A 14,004-nucleotide genomic window follows, 5' to 3' on the forward strand; every position below is an offset into this window, starting at 1 on the left:
AAGTGAATTTGCCACCTACTTAGTTCAAAACAAGATCTTTCCAATGTCCTAGGCAAGATAGAGGGTCAAATGAGGATTTCGCTCTGGACCCTTTGGAAGGGTCGGGAGCGAAATTCTTATTTTGAGCTAATTTTTCACTTCCTTTCTCCTTTTCATGCCTTGGACATACTTTTTTAGGCTTCCTTCCATCATGATCATGCGAATTTGCTCTTCAAGTTGACATCTAGCTCAAAATTTTATGAAAAATAGGGTTTTACATTAATTTCGCTCTAGAACCTTTCGAAGGGTCAGGAGCAAAATTCACCTTAAGCTATAATTCTGACTTCATTTTTCACATTTCTTCATTCCAAATAGGTGTTTTGCCTTCACTCAATCCTGGGAATGAGCTAGTTCATGACTTTGGGAAATGTAGAGTGTCTTATAGAGGAATTCGCTCTGGACCCTTTGGAAGGGTCAGGAGCGAAATTCCTATTATAGGCTCAATTCACCTTCAAACTGACTTGACTTTGTTGTAGACTTGATCCTAGATCCATTTCCTTCCATATCCTTGCAAATTTGCTTGACCATTCAATGATTTAGGTGAAGAATTTAGGTCCTTTGTGAAATTTCGCTCTAGACCCTTCGGAAGGGTCAGGAGCGAAATTTGGCATTTAAGCCTCTCCGTTAGGATTCATATATGGAATATAACATTTAAGTATAAGTCACTTATACTTTAAGTTATATTCCATATATATTGTCAATATGTTTGAGAGTGGTTTCGGACCTCCAGGAGTTGTAATGCAAAATCTAGTTTTTGGAGGATTCTTCAATTTTTCCAGAATTAGTCAAATTTAGGATCAGGATGACATTCCAGACTTAGCCAAATTTTAGGACATTTGAGGATCAAGATGACATTCCAGACTTCTCAAGGCGAATTTGCTCTGCCCTTGATGTAAAGGATGGGACTGAGGAGGGCATTATGCATTCAACCAAGGTTTGATTTAGCAACTTGAAGTGCGACCAGATAGTATGCAAAAAACACCCTAGGAATGATCTAAATTACCCCTAATCACTCGATTGACCTGACCTCTTGACGAGATCCACTTGACTCAAGCAGAGCCTGCTACCCTAATGAGCCCCTTGGCGACCCTTCAAATGCAAAAGGTGAATAGAGAAGAACCTAAAAGACCTAAAAAGCAAACCGTAGAAAGCAGAAAGTAGGGGTCCCCATTTGCAATGGGGCAATGTGTGAATATGTCACAATAGGAGGTAACAGAGCTAATAGAGAAATATGGATCATGCTATCTTCAATTTCCCACTTTCATGTACCTTAGGATTCATGGGTTTCAATCCGAACCCTACAGGTTTCCTAGGTATTCGTCCAACAAAATGATCTTGTTGGAAGTGGTGAGACAACTTCTAGAGTTTTATGCCATTCAAAGAGAGAAGCATAGGACATGCATGACATTCCCTATTTCAGTTGGGAAGACATCAGAGGTTTGCTAGTCTGCCTTAGCCACTAGCACTGTGAGTGAGGAGGTTGCATTCTATCAATTTGCACCCTTCAAGAAAAGAGAAAGATTTGATCTAGATAAGAAAGTTGGAAGGATCAGGGGAGAGAAGTTCATCCACAAAGTAGACATAGAAGATTATTGGGCCGACCTAATGGACGATCAAGTAGTGAAGAGACGAAGGTGGCCTAAAATGTCAATGGATTTGATGAGGAAGTGTGGACTTTCCTCATTCCTGATCAAGTATTAGATGACATGGATCATACGCATCCATAGTATGAGAAAGAAATGAAGAAGGCAATCTTATTGCCTAATTGGTCAGAATCAGAAGAGATTGATCTGAATGTATTGATGAGAGAGGTCTTGAGTTTCTCCAGTGCATGGGTAGATATTCAGATGAATAAGTTAGTTGATATGGGTGTTCCCTTCACTTATGAAAAGATGAAGCCGGAAGAGTCTGCTTCCAAAGATGATCAGAGGACTATCAGTGATGTCAGGATTCATGCAGATGAAGAGTCAAGCTCTCGAGAGGAGAAACACGTTAGGAGGAGTCAAGGCTAAAGTGAAGAAGATTGAGGAGGTAAAGAAAAAGCAACAGAAGATTATCATTCCTTCACCTATCATTCTTTCACCACGTCTCAGTGTCTCATCAATTAAGGTGATTGAAATAACAGAGCAGAATAAGGAAACCCAATAATGTTCCAACACAGTGATACTACCAGAGAATATTCAGGAGTTACATGCCACAGCAACATTTGCACCACCAAATGAGAATGATGATTAGTCGGGATCTCCTACCATCCTCTTGGAAGTTAGTTTGGGAAATGAGGTGTACGATTTGACCAGGAATAATCCTGATGATGATGATGATGTTATCTCGGCATTGAGAGGGCTTGATTGAGAGATGTGTCTCGATGATGGCATGGAGATGACCGCTATTCCTGATTGGCTGATGAGAAGTATGGAGAAGAGTAAGAAAATGATAGAGGTACAACCTATTGATAACATTGATGATTACCTAGCTAAGAGTGGTAAGGAGAAGGAACCCAAGAGAGCTGAGATTTTGTCGCACATAGCTAGAGATGAGACATGAATGCGGATTGCGTAGATTGCCGTTCCTATTGCAGGCATGACAATGGACATTGCTACTCCTATCAATTTCCAGATTACTTCACTTGCCTTTGGCCATACATCAAGAGAGCAAGAGTTTTAGGAGGTTGGTGATAACCTTAAGGCGATCAACGCAAGGTTAGATAGAGAAATTGAAGAGATTGAGAAGTACAGAGAAGAGAATATCAGACTTAGAGAGTATATTGCGGGGATAAGGCGTGAGAATCCCACCCTTATTTCCCCTATTGCAATTGATCATGGGCTACATTCACATTATGAGGTAGCGAGAGATACACTCTCGGAGGTGGAAAAGTGGATTGAGAGTGCAAGAAAACAGGCAGATGATTTCCTAACTCAGTTTTTCCAGGCATATGATAGGACAATAGGGATCGTGTTTAGAATCCAATATTTGGAGGGAGTTTGGGAAGAATTCCGGCCTATTCAGGAGATGACTATTCCACGCCTCAAGGCTTTGAAGAGGATTCCTAATTCCACCTTGGTCAGCAAGAACATTGTGCACAGTGGAGAGAGATACGATTTCCATGGCTGGTATTGTTCATTGGCCGTAAAGAGATCAACTTATGAGAACGCCTAGTTGAGTTGTATGGAGACGGAGGGATTGATTCAGGACATTCAGATGGAGATCCTTGCCTCAATTGAGGAATTATTGGGTGTTGATGTTAGTGATGCTAGTGGTTTACACTTAGCCGAATTAAGAGACAAGATGAAATTTATGTATTTTTGCCAATTGGACTCTTTGAAGAAAAGTCAGATAGATGACTTGGTCTCTTTGTTGATTCATGTTCGTAGTTTGCAGAAGCTCATGCTAGATTTGGAGAACACTTTGGACGCTTGTTCTGATTCATTGGACATGATCGATTTGCAACAGGATACCTTGCCTAGCATTTCCATGGAGGAGTTATATTTTGTATTGGCTAGATTCTTGGAGTATGCTAAGAGAGAGAGATGCAAGGAGGAATCTTCTAGAAGAATCTCTATTTGATGACTAGGTATCTTTTTATTGGGCCATATGTTGGTGGCACCATTTTTGATGTAAACCCTAAATAGGGCAATTCTAGGGTGTTGCTGACATGATCTTGGCCGTTGATCTTGTATCAATCTTGGCCATCCATTTTGTAAGAGACTCTATATATACCTCCTTGTCTCTCATTTGTAAGAGAGTTTTTGTAGAATTGTTGGTATATGCTGCAACTATTTGAATCTAAATCATTGTTCAATTGTTGGTGATTTTGCTCTTCAAGTGTTTTCTTTCCATTCATGGTTCTCAATTCCTCCAATTAAGATTGAAATTTTAGATTAGAATTTATTTTCATGTGTGTTAGATTAAGTGAAAGATTTGTTGAATATATTTGTGTGGAATCCTTAATCCATACCACTAGCCTCTTGCCTCTGGTAAGTGCACCTTGTGTGGTCAACTGGAGATTTGAGTAAGCTTAACTTCAATTATTATGCAACCTTTGACAACTATCAACTTGGATGGTGTCAATGTGTGATGGTAATAGTCTGAAAATCCTTAAGTATACCTTAGACAATTGCACTAAGCTTGTGTCAATACCTGTTTGTGAGAGCTTGCCTAGTTTGATTCCACTAGATTTGTTCATCATTTCCTACATTCTTAGGCCTAGAATAGATTTCCTGAACCCTATTCCTTTTGCCTATTTTTTTAGGAAGAACTAAGTCCGGAGCTTCATTGCTAAATCCTAAGTTTTCAGCACACCTATTCCACATTTTCATGATCGAAGAAGATAATCCTAACATTTGCCAAGGTCACGACTTATGGCTAAACAACCTATCTTTGGTTCATGGTTTGATGGCAATTGATCTTTTCCAAGGTCTGCAACCTCTCTTTGATGATGCTCTCCCTCTCTCTTGAGGGCGTCATGATTCCTACATGTACTTGTCACATTTTAAAAAACAAGTAGTTAGCCAAACTTAACTTCCTGATTACAAATAATATAGAATTAACATTAACAATATTTTCCATATTCAATTCCATCTTTATGTATGAAACAAATGTATGTCTTGATTTTATGATCACAAATGCATATTAGTTTGTAATAAATCCAAAAGAAGGAACATAGGGTTGCAACAATTTTTCAGATATGTTTTTGAGATAAAACTGCATGACGTAATAAAACAAAGTAAAAGGCATTTACCTTTAAAATATGTTTTATAAATTAATCATACAATTAAAATGCTGGGATTGTAATATTTGTTCAGTATATGTATGTGTACAGTCAATTTAGATGTAGCTTATACTCATCCTCACTCAAAAAATCAATGTTATCTGAGTGTCTGCAGGTCGGTATTGTGCATATTTGTGAGGCAACATTGACAAAGAGATTGATTGAATTTGAAAATACAGAATCAGGCAGTTTAACTGTAAGTGTTTTATAAATGATAGCAAGTATAATTGTTAGAGAAGGAATTTGTTGAACTTTGGCCTTTTCCAGAAATAATGCATGTTATAGCTATGCATTCTTGGTTAAGAATGGTTTATTTTTCTTCATGCAATGCTAAAATGATATGGAATAAGCGTAGAATCTTGCCCATTGTTTTGCTTTTTGCATGTATTTTTCCTTGAACTGTTTTGTAAAGCAAATTTTATGATGCTTAAAATAATATTGCAAAATGGGTAGATGTCTAGGTTGCCTTCTATCTTCTAAATTTTAATTTATCTTGATGATCTCTTTATTTGGATAACATTTGAAAGCTCTATTGGACAATGCATCCAGGCTAACTAAGGACACCATTTCATGTTATTATTTTCTTTTCTGCTTTGAATGGTTGAAACACCATTGGCATTTGAATGGACTACCATGATAGATGAAACCTCTGCAAAACAGTAAAAACTGCCCTGATAAAAATTCAATTGGTGCCCTACTGTCCCAGGTGTTTTTTTAAGCATGCTTTCTGTTAATGCATAGATAGCTTCGGTAAGATAAATGATTGAATGAGAGATAAATGAAGTCTCTCATTCAATCATTTATCCTATCGATTATTCAAATGAATATCATCATGCCCTCAATTGATAAGCATTCTTTGTTTATATAGAATTCCGATGTGATAATCTATTATATTAGTTGCATTCACCGATTAGTAAATCAGGATAACCATCGCAAAACCGATTTGATGATTATCGGTAAACTGAACATCAATTAGTATTTAATGATTATGCTTGAATCGTTTGTTATCTGGGAGATGTAATAAACTCACACCGATTGATATCGGGTGTTAAGGAAAACATTCGAAGCATTAATATAACCATATACCGATCAGTATGACTTTGTATATAATATGCAACGATCAATGGTTAATGAATATAATCATTAGTTAAGTGATCGGTGTCTGTTAACATAGACACCGATTAACTTCGGTTACCTTGCAATACCAAACGCCATAATTAATACCGATTGGCATATCGGTTAAACATGTTACGTAAGTCTTGATTAGTATCGGGTTGGCAAATATGTTTTGTGTTATGTGATCACCAATTAATATCGGGCTGACAAATATGTTTAACACCGGTTGATATTATATACAAAAGGGTGCGATCAAGTAGTGTCTTGATCGGTCATGTCCATAAGACATGACCGGTCAAGGCACTGCTTGATCCTCCCCTCTCATATATATATATATCATATGGCATTTAAGAAAAAGGACATAGAAATTATAAAAATGCTCCTCTCACCTGCCATACAAAAGTAGACAATCAGATTTATCATATAAGTAGACAATACATAGATCAATAAAATATAACTAGAATATATCTTGCATATTGAATTGAGAATTGAACATCATTTACATAGTATTAGAGCCAAGTTAAATCGAACCTGAGTCTGTTCAATTTTGTGGAAAATTCAAACAAGCATATATTCAACATCAAATTCTTCTAATGGGCAACGCCATCAGATTTGAAGATCCTATCAGATTTGTTGAAGCAATCAGACAACTCCTCGTCTAGGTTGGAACTTCTTTGAGAGTGGTGATTTGGATATCCCGATTGCCTATTCTAATGCATTCTGGATATTAAAAAAGATCGACTCTACTCTCAGAGAATCAATTGCAGTTTGCACATTAAGAGCCAAGTTTTTTGTGGAATCACCAGGGAGCGATTCTTTGTAAATCGAACAAGGCAATAAGGAAGGTTGCAAGTCAAAGTTTGATGGCAGATATGTGTCTCTAGCTGTCCATAAAATCACAGGAGTAACCAGTGTACTCTGGATGAACACTTGTTCGCAATGCCTTGTTATCATTAGACAACAACGACTGTATGATCAATTGTTGGGCATTCCTACCATGAGACAATATTATCTTGTTAAGTGCCTTTCTGTATGAGGATGGGTTCGAACATGCCACTTGAAGAGGTCTATCACATTCATAGAGTAATGATACATAAGTTGATGGACATTATCGCAGGCTATTTTTGTAGAGGCGATGCCATAGTACACACACCCCGTGCGCTACAAAGATGATAGAGTATGTAGCATCAAAATGCGGGAGAGATGATTTTCCATGTTCCAAGCAGACACTGCAAAGCAATGCAATGTGGAGAGACTTCTCTTCATCTTGTCTTCTCGACAGGGTCACACAAATACGTTTCATTTGCTTTTGAGAAAGGAGCTGAAGTAGACGTTCAAGATGACCGGAAACAGACACCGCTGGACAATACAATTACATGTAGACAAGATGCAGTCACAAATGTCTTTATGAAACTAGAACAAATTGCTGTAGTAATAAAAAAAAAAAAAAAAAAAAATTGATCAACAACGAAAGTTCAAGGGAGGCGGCAAGATCTCGATCTGACATAGATCTGATGGATTGTCTGTGTATCGAATCACTTAGCAAGTTTTTGTGATTAATAGTTCCATCTATTGAATTGGGCATTAAGGTTTATCTTTAATGTTGTTTGACGCTAGCGCCACAACATTGGAAACAATACTCATATGTTTGCTAGTCAGAGAGCGACATGAGAAGCGACGGTCTTACTGTAGACAAAACCAATTCGATACTCTCTTTCCATAGCATGTACAGATTTGTAGAGAAGGGTCTTCATTTGAATGCATGGCTGGGAAGATTATTGAGGAAGATCGATGCCACATTGATATTGCTGAGTGTCTTGTACGTGGCATATGGGCTCAACATCTCACAGATCCTGGTTATGTCAGATGAACACAACAACTAAAAGCATGTGTATCAAAGAGAAACCATCAAATGAGATCTAAATCTTCAAGTTCAAAGAATCAGGAATGAACAATTGTTGGATTGCGAGGAAGACTAATAAACAAAGAGATAAGTAATCCATGTTTGATTAATGGTCACGAGTTTCCTATGTTGTTATTAATTCATGCAATTACATTATGTGTGTTATTTGTGAATCAAACATTGTCAGTAGGTGTCCACACACGACAAGCTGCATTTGAATATCTTGTTTCAATTTCTTCAACATACTATGAGAAACTTGCCCCTTACAAGCAGGACTTCTTTGGAATCACAACAAAAGCAGTTAAAAGTGATGAAGAGCTTGTTGCTCTTTAGGCTATAGAGTTTTGATGTACTATTTGTGATGAAGAATTCAGGAAGAATATGGAGGGGACTTTAGTGGAGATTCTGAGATTTCACATTTCCATCTATAAACAAGTATTTGCTTGCAGAAGTGCAACAGTCCATGAGGAAGCAATGTTGACCATAGGGGCTCTTGTTTATGCTACTAGTGGTGAATTTGCTAAGTACATACCAGAGTTCTATAAGTCATGTTTTGCAGGTGATCTTTCGAGATAAAAAAAGGACAAACCAAGAAGCATAAGAGATTTCATTCAAGGGAGAAAGAACTCGATGCTTGCAGTCATAGGACTGAGTTGATGGCAGTAAGTATTTATCGAAGAAGAAGAACCCATACAGTTTGTCCTTGCGATCTGGTTCTTCGAAGAGGAGGTCAGATGGTTGATATCAGATTTAGAGGGAGTCTAACATCTCATCAGAAGCAACCTTAGACAAGGAGGTCAGATGGTTGATATCAGATTCAGAGGGAGTCTAACATTTCATCAGAAGCAACCTTAGACAAGGAGGTCATATGGTTGATATCAGATTTAGAGGGAGTCTAACATTTCATTAGAAGCAACCTTAGACAAGGAGGTCAGATGGTTGATATCAGATTCAGAGGGAGTCTAACATTTCATCAGAAGCAACCTTAGACAAGAAGGTTAGAAGGTTGATATTAGGCTCAAAGGGAGCCACACCATCAGGAAGATATGCTTAATGCATTCTTCTCTGTGAGAGAGAAGTTTGAGGAGCAAGCCCTTGTTAATACACTCTTCTCTGTGAGGGAGAAGTTTGAGGAGAAGGCCCATGTTCCACCCTCTAGGAATAGCCATGATGAATGTCATCATGTTGGGTACCCTGATGAATCATGTTATACCCTCTAGGAATAGCCATGGTGGATGTCATTTCATAACTTTATTATTAACAAGGATTCCTCCCTAGCTAAGAGGGAGTGTTGATTTGTAGTGGCCACCCTTTTGAAGAGACAGATGGTGTCATTCAGGACCAACCCCTTGTGAAAGGGTGCCTCATTCATATATATAGAAGATGCAAACTCATTCTCTGATCCATTCAATTTATGTGAAGAGCAATTTATATATTAGTTAGAGCAGATCGATCCTGTGAAGAAGGCCAATCAGATTTGTTCTTGTGAAATTTGCTTGAAGGAGTGAAGCAATATATATTGGGCCCGTATCTTGCATTATTGCTAGACATATTTGATATATAAAGAAGACATTTTTATGCTAGGTGTTTCTCCCTCGAGTAGGAGGGTTTTCCCTTGGAGATCAAACTGTAGATATTCTGACCAAACTTCTTTCAGAGTGAAGGTTGATCACTTCAGAAAAGGTTTAGGTATGATAGAAAGGTAATTTGCTTTGTAATCTGTATTTGCATGTTTAATGTGTAAACTTCTTTGTCATGACAGGACATTTTTGGATTTTATTCCCTGGGTTCATATCTAAGAGGTGACGATCTCTCAAGATAATGAACACTTGTATGGAGACATTATAAGGTGACGATCTTATAATGGCCAAACCAGTTATCATGGTAGATCTTTGGTGGATCATGGATGAAGCCATGATTGTGTTGTGGTAAAACATTCATATGAAGTGTTAGTGCACATACCACAACTTGGATAAGATGAGAATTTAAATCTTTCTCATATGATTATCCTTAAGTATTGCGTGTTTAGGCAATACTGATATCACGTGCTTAGGTGATATCTTGTCATCACAAGATTGACGTGATGGACATTTGTATCATGTGTCTAGGTGATACTTCATATCATGTGATTAGGTGATATGACATTTGTATAAGGTGTTTTTGCACATACCACAACTTGGATAAGATGAGAAATTATGATTATCCTTAAGGATTGCGTGTTTAGACAATACTGATATCACATGCTTAGGTGATATCCCGTCATCATAAGATTTACGTGATGGACATTTGTATCACGTGTTAAGATTATATCATGTGATTAGGTGATATCTTGTCATCACAAGAATGACGTGATGGACATTTGTATCATGTATCTAGGTGATACTTCATATCATGTGATTAGGTGATATGACATTTGTATAAGGTGTTTTTGCACATACCACAACTTGGATAAGATGAGAATTTACAATTATCCTTAAGGATTGTGTGTTTAGACAATACGGATATCACATGCTTAGGTGATATCCGGTCATCATAATATTTACGTGATGGACATTTGTATCACGTGATGAACATTTGTATCATGTGCTTAAGGGTTAATCTCCTCAACATTGAGAAGGCTGAGAAGACTGGTGAGAAAGAAGTACTGGCGATCACCCGCGCCCAGACGAAAAAAGCCACTTATACCGACCCCCGTACGGAGAAGGAGAGATTATGGGAGGCAAAGGCCAATATTGAACGTGAGATGACGACCGAACGACGGGACAATGAGGTGGCGAGTACATCATTCCGTACGGAAGCGGAAAATAACATCATTGGGCAAATCTTGCAGATAGAGGTGCCGATAAAGGTAAAAGACCTTCTAGACTCTATGCCACAATTGCGGACTGCCATCCTCACCAATGTGCAAAGCACCGCATTGTCGAGTGCACCACAGGTAGGGGTTCCCACCACCGCATCGTCGGGTGCACCACAGGTAGGGGTTCCCGCCACCGCATCGTCGAGTGCACCACAGGTAGGGCTTCCTACCACCGCTTCGAAGAGTACACCACAGGTGGAGGTTTCTGTCAGCCCTTCGACTGACCCGATGTTACTAGCCTTGAGTAGTGGTAGACACCCAGCTGTGGTAGAAATGGGTATCCGTGGGACCATTTTGAAGGACACCATTGTGGACGGGGGATCTGGGTGAATGTACTACCAGAAGAAACATGGAAGCGGCTGGGGAAGCCCACCTTGTGGCCACCCACATTCAACCTGGTGGGAGCGGACCAACACGGCATTAAGCCACTTGGCCTGTTGATGGCCCAGCAAGTGACAATTGGTACGCAACCATTCTTGTTAGATTTCGTGGTTATTCCCTCAAAGAAGAAAGGCTATGACACCATCTTGAGGAGAGTGTGGTTGATCAACGCGAGGTTAAACCACAACTGGAAGAAAAATACACTTTCCATGGAGAAGGGAGGGCGGAAATATACCATTGACCTACACACCCAAGATGTTGGCGAAGAGCTCGCCTCTTCCGACTCGGACTCAGAGGACTCTAATAAAGGGGAAGGGGGTCCCGATGAAAGCAAGGGCAAGAACACGATGGAGCCGAATAGTGAAGGGGTGCTCGAATTGGAGGGATGTTCTGAAGATGAGGTATGCTCACTTAACAGGCTCTTCCACTGGCAAATGGAGGATTACGAAATGTTCCAAAGCTATAGGCTCGAAGTAGAGGAACCAGAGCAACCAACAGAGGTGTACCTGCCCGAATACAGAGAATATTGGAAGGGAGACGCGCCAAACCCTCGCGACGTAAATAATCCGAAGAGTGTCGGCAACGATTGGAACTTTGTGTGGAAGGCCGCAGCCTTCAAAATCTTTATTACCCCTTCTTCTTCTTATGTATAGGAAGGAGATCGTGGTCCCTGTAGAAATTGTGGTTCCAGGTCTTCGGATGGCTATTGAAAATAGATTGGCCACCAACGGGCCCAAATTGAAACCCTACCACGCAAAGCGCGCAGGGAACCTGAGAGGCCGGACGGACACCCGAGAGCTCGGACGGACACCTGAGACGATGGAAGGGGACTTCAAAGGCCAGGCAGGCGACTCAAGAGGCACAGGACCACAACAGGCGACTCTCGGGCGAGGAAAACCGAGAAGGATGAAGGGCAATCCCAGAGACAGGGGACCCAAGCAGATGACTCTCTAAGACAACTAAATTAGGAGATGAAAGGTCGTATGACAGGCGACTGTACGGTCAAAAATTTATAAAAGAATGAAAAAACCGTACGGTCGTACGACAGCGACCATATGGTCAAAAAATTATATATATATATAAAAAAAAAAAAAGAAGAAACGGACCACCGGCGGTGGTAACACCGTACGGTGGACACCAACGGTGGATGCCATTGTGCAGTGGTCAACCGCACACGCCAACCACGTGCCGCCAACCGCACCGCCAGCCGCACACGCTAACCACGCGTCGCCAGCCGCACACACCGCACAACCGCTCCGTTGTACGGTGGAGGGTAGGCCGCACGATTGGGAAGGGGGCCGCACGATTGGAGGTGCCAGTGCTGTTGTTGACCGTATAGGGAGGTTGTATGGCCGGGGTGCCATCGGGGACATTATAGTGCCAAAAAAAAAAAACGACGACGACCAGATTTAAAATGATTCGCTGGAGTTTGAAGCCAGGACACTGGAAATTCAGAGTGGAAAAGAAGGGTTTTTGGCATCTTAAAATATCACAGAAATGCTGCCCCTCGACCCCACTAGGGCGCTGCCCCAAACCTTGCGAAGGGGCGCTGCCCCTCGATCCCTCTGGGGGCTTGCCCCCAGACCCCCAGTTTATTTTTGAGCTACAGAATACCATGGGAAGTGTTGTGCTTGTTTGTACTGTGAGAAAGAAGCCTGCCGCTAAGCATTGGCGGGGAAGCCATAAGCTGTAGAGGGAGATGGATTTGGAGGTTGCGAACAAACAGAGTTTGAGGGAAGGCATTGCAGGTCCGCGCAGTCGCACGACAACAAGGAGTTATTCAGTTTAGTTATTAGCCTTTGGGGAGTGTGATGGAGGATTTGAGGTGTCTCCTGACATTTGTGCCAGCGGATTGTGGCCACCTCCAGGCATGATTGGTACGCTTTGAGGAACTCGGAGTATGTCTCGGCTGGACGTGAGGTTGCCTTGGTGGATGCAGAGAGGGCTCGGGAGGAGCTGACCACCAGGTTGGAGGCAATAGTCGCGTGAGACTTAGTTCAGCGTACCTAGGAGTTGGATGTCAGGAGAGAAGCACGGGTGGCTATCGAGGACAACTTGGCTAGGGAGACAGTATCATTTGAGTAGCAGTCGGTGGAAGCTGAGACTGAAAAACGTGTTTTGCAGACAAGTTTGGGTTAGGCACAGGAGGACTGTGATGGCAAAGGAAGCAATATTGGTGAAATCCGCACTTGAGCATCGGATGGTAGCAGAAAAGGGTTTTCAGGCGAGGATGCAGCAAGTGTATAAGATCTTGGCCCGACTGGCGTCAGTAGTTCCTGCCGTTCATCTCTATTTTGTATTAAGTCGTCGAAGTCGACTTCTTTTCTTGGGGGGGATGATGTTGCCGAGAATAATCATTATGTTATGTTGTCGTCGGTAATAATGAGTTACGGCGGTCAATTAGTTAGCCGATGGGTAGGTAGTTGGAGTCGCGATGGTTGTGTCGCACCCCTTCGGGTATTATATATTGTGTACCTTTTCTTCGAAGTAGGATCATGTTAGTCGTGTCAGATGTAATGTTATAAGCACTTATTGTACATGGACTGTGGAATTAATACAGAGGCTGGTTATTTAATATATTTCCATTATGTTCTGTGCATCTACTTTCTGCATTTAACCGTTTACCCGAGAGGGGAAACAGATTCTTTTGCATGTGATTTACTAGATGCTAATATACAAGATGATAAATATATGTTAAATTCCCTACTAAGGACTATTTGCAAAGGAGCAGTTTATACAAAGATACAGTTTTACTTATTGATAGGTGAAATGCCAATGAACTTAATTAAGCAATGCAACCTGTATAATCCAAACTTCATTTCATTTTTTTATTGATTTTCATAACAAGTATTGTACAGACATTCATAGAGAGTTTATAATGCAGAATAGAGCACCTGTAGATTATCCGCAACTGTCAATGTCCCCTTTTGTGGTTGGCTG

The 14,004-nt window shown here is 40.5% G+C and overlaps 1 protein-coding gene across 1 annotated transcript in view; it reads left to right on the forward strand.

The window, feature by feature from the left end:
- Positions 1–14,004, forward strand: part of LOC131052438 (transcription factor IIIB 60 kDa subunit) — a 98,090-nt gene that overhangs the window by 15,702 nt on the left and 68,384 nt on the right. Inside the window, exon 3 of the mRNA XM_059207823.1 lies at positions 4,923–5,003. Within this exon, the coding sequence (XP_059063806.1) occupies positions 4,923–5,003 (81 nt within the window). The remainder of the gene's footprint in view (positions 1–4,922; positions 5,004–14,004) is intronic.

The sequence above is a fragment of the Cryptomeria japonica genome, chromosome 7, assembly GCF_030272615.1.
Source record: "Cryptomeria japonica chromosome 7, Sugi_1.0, whole genome shotgun sequence".
Classification (NCBI taxonomy): Eukaryota; Viridiplantae; Streptophyta; class Pinopsida; order Cupressales; family Cupressaceae; genus Cryptomeria; species Cryptomeria japonica.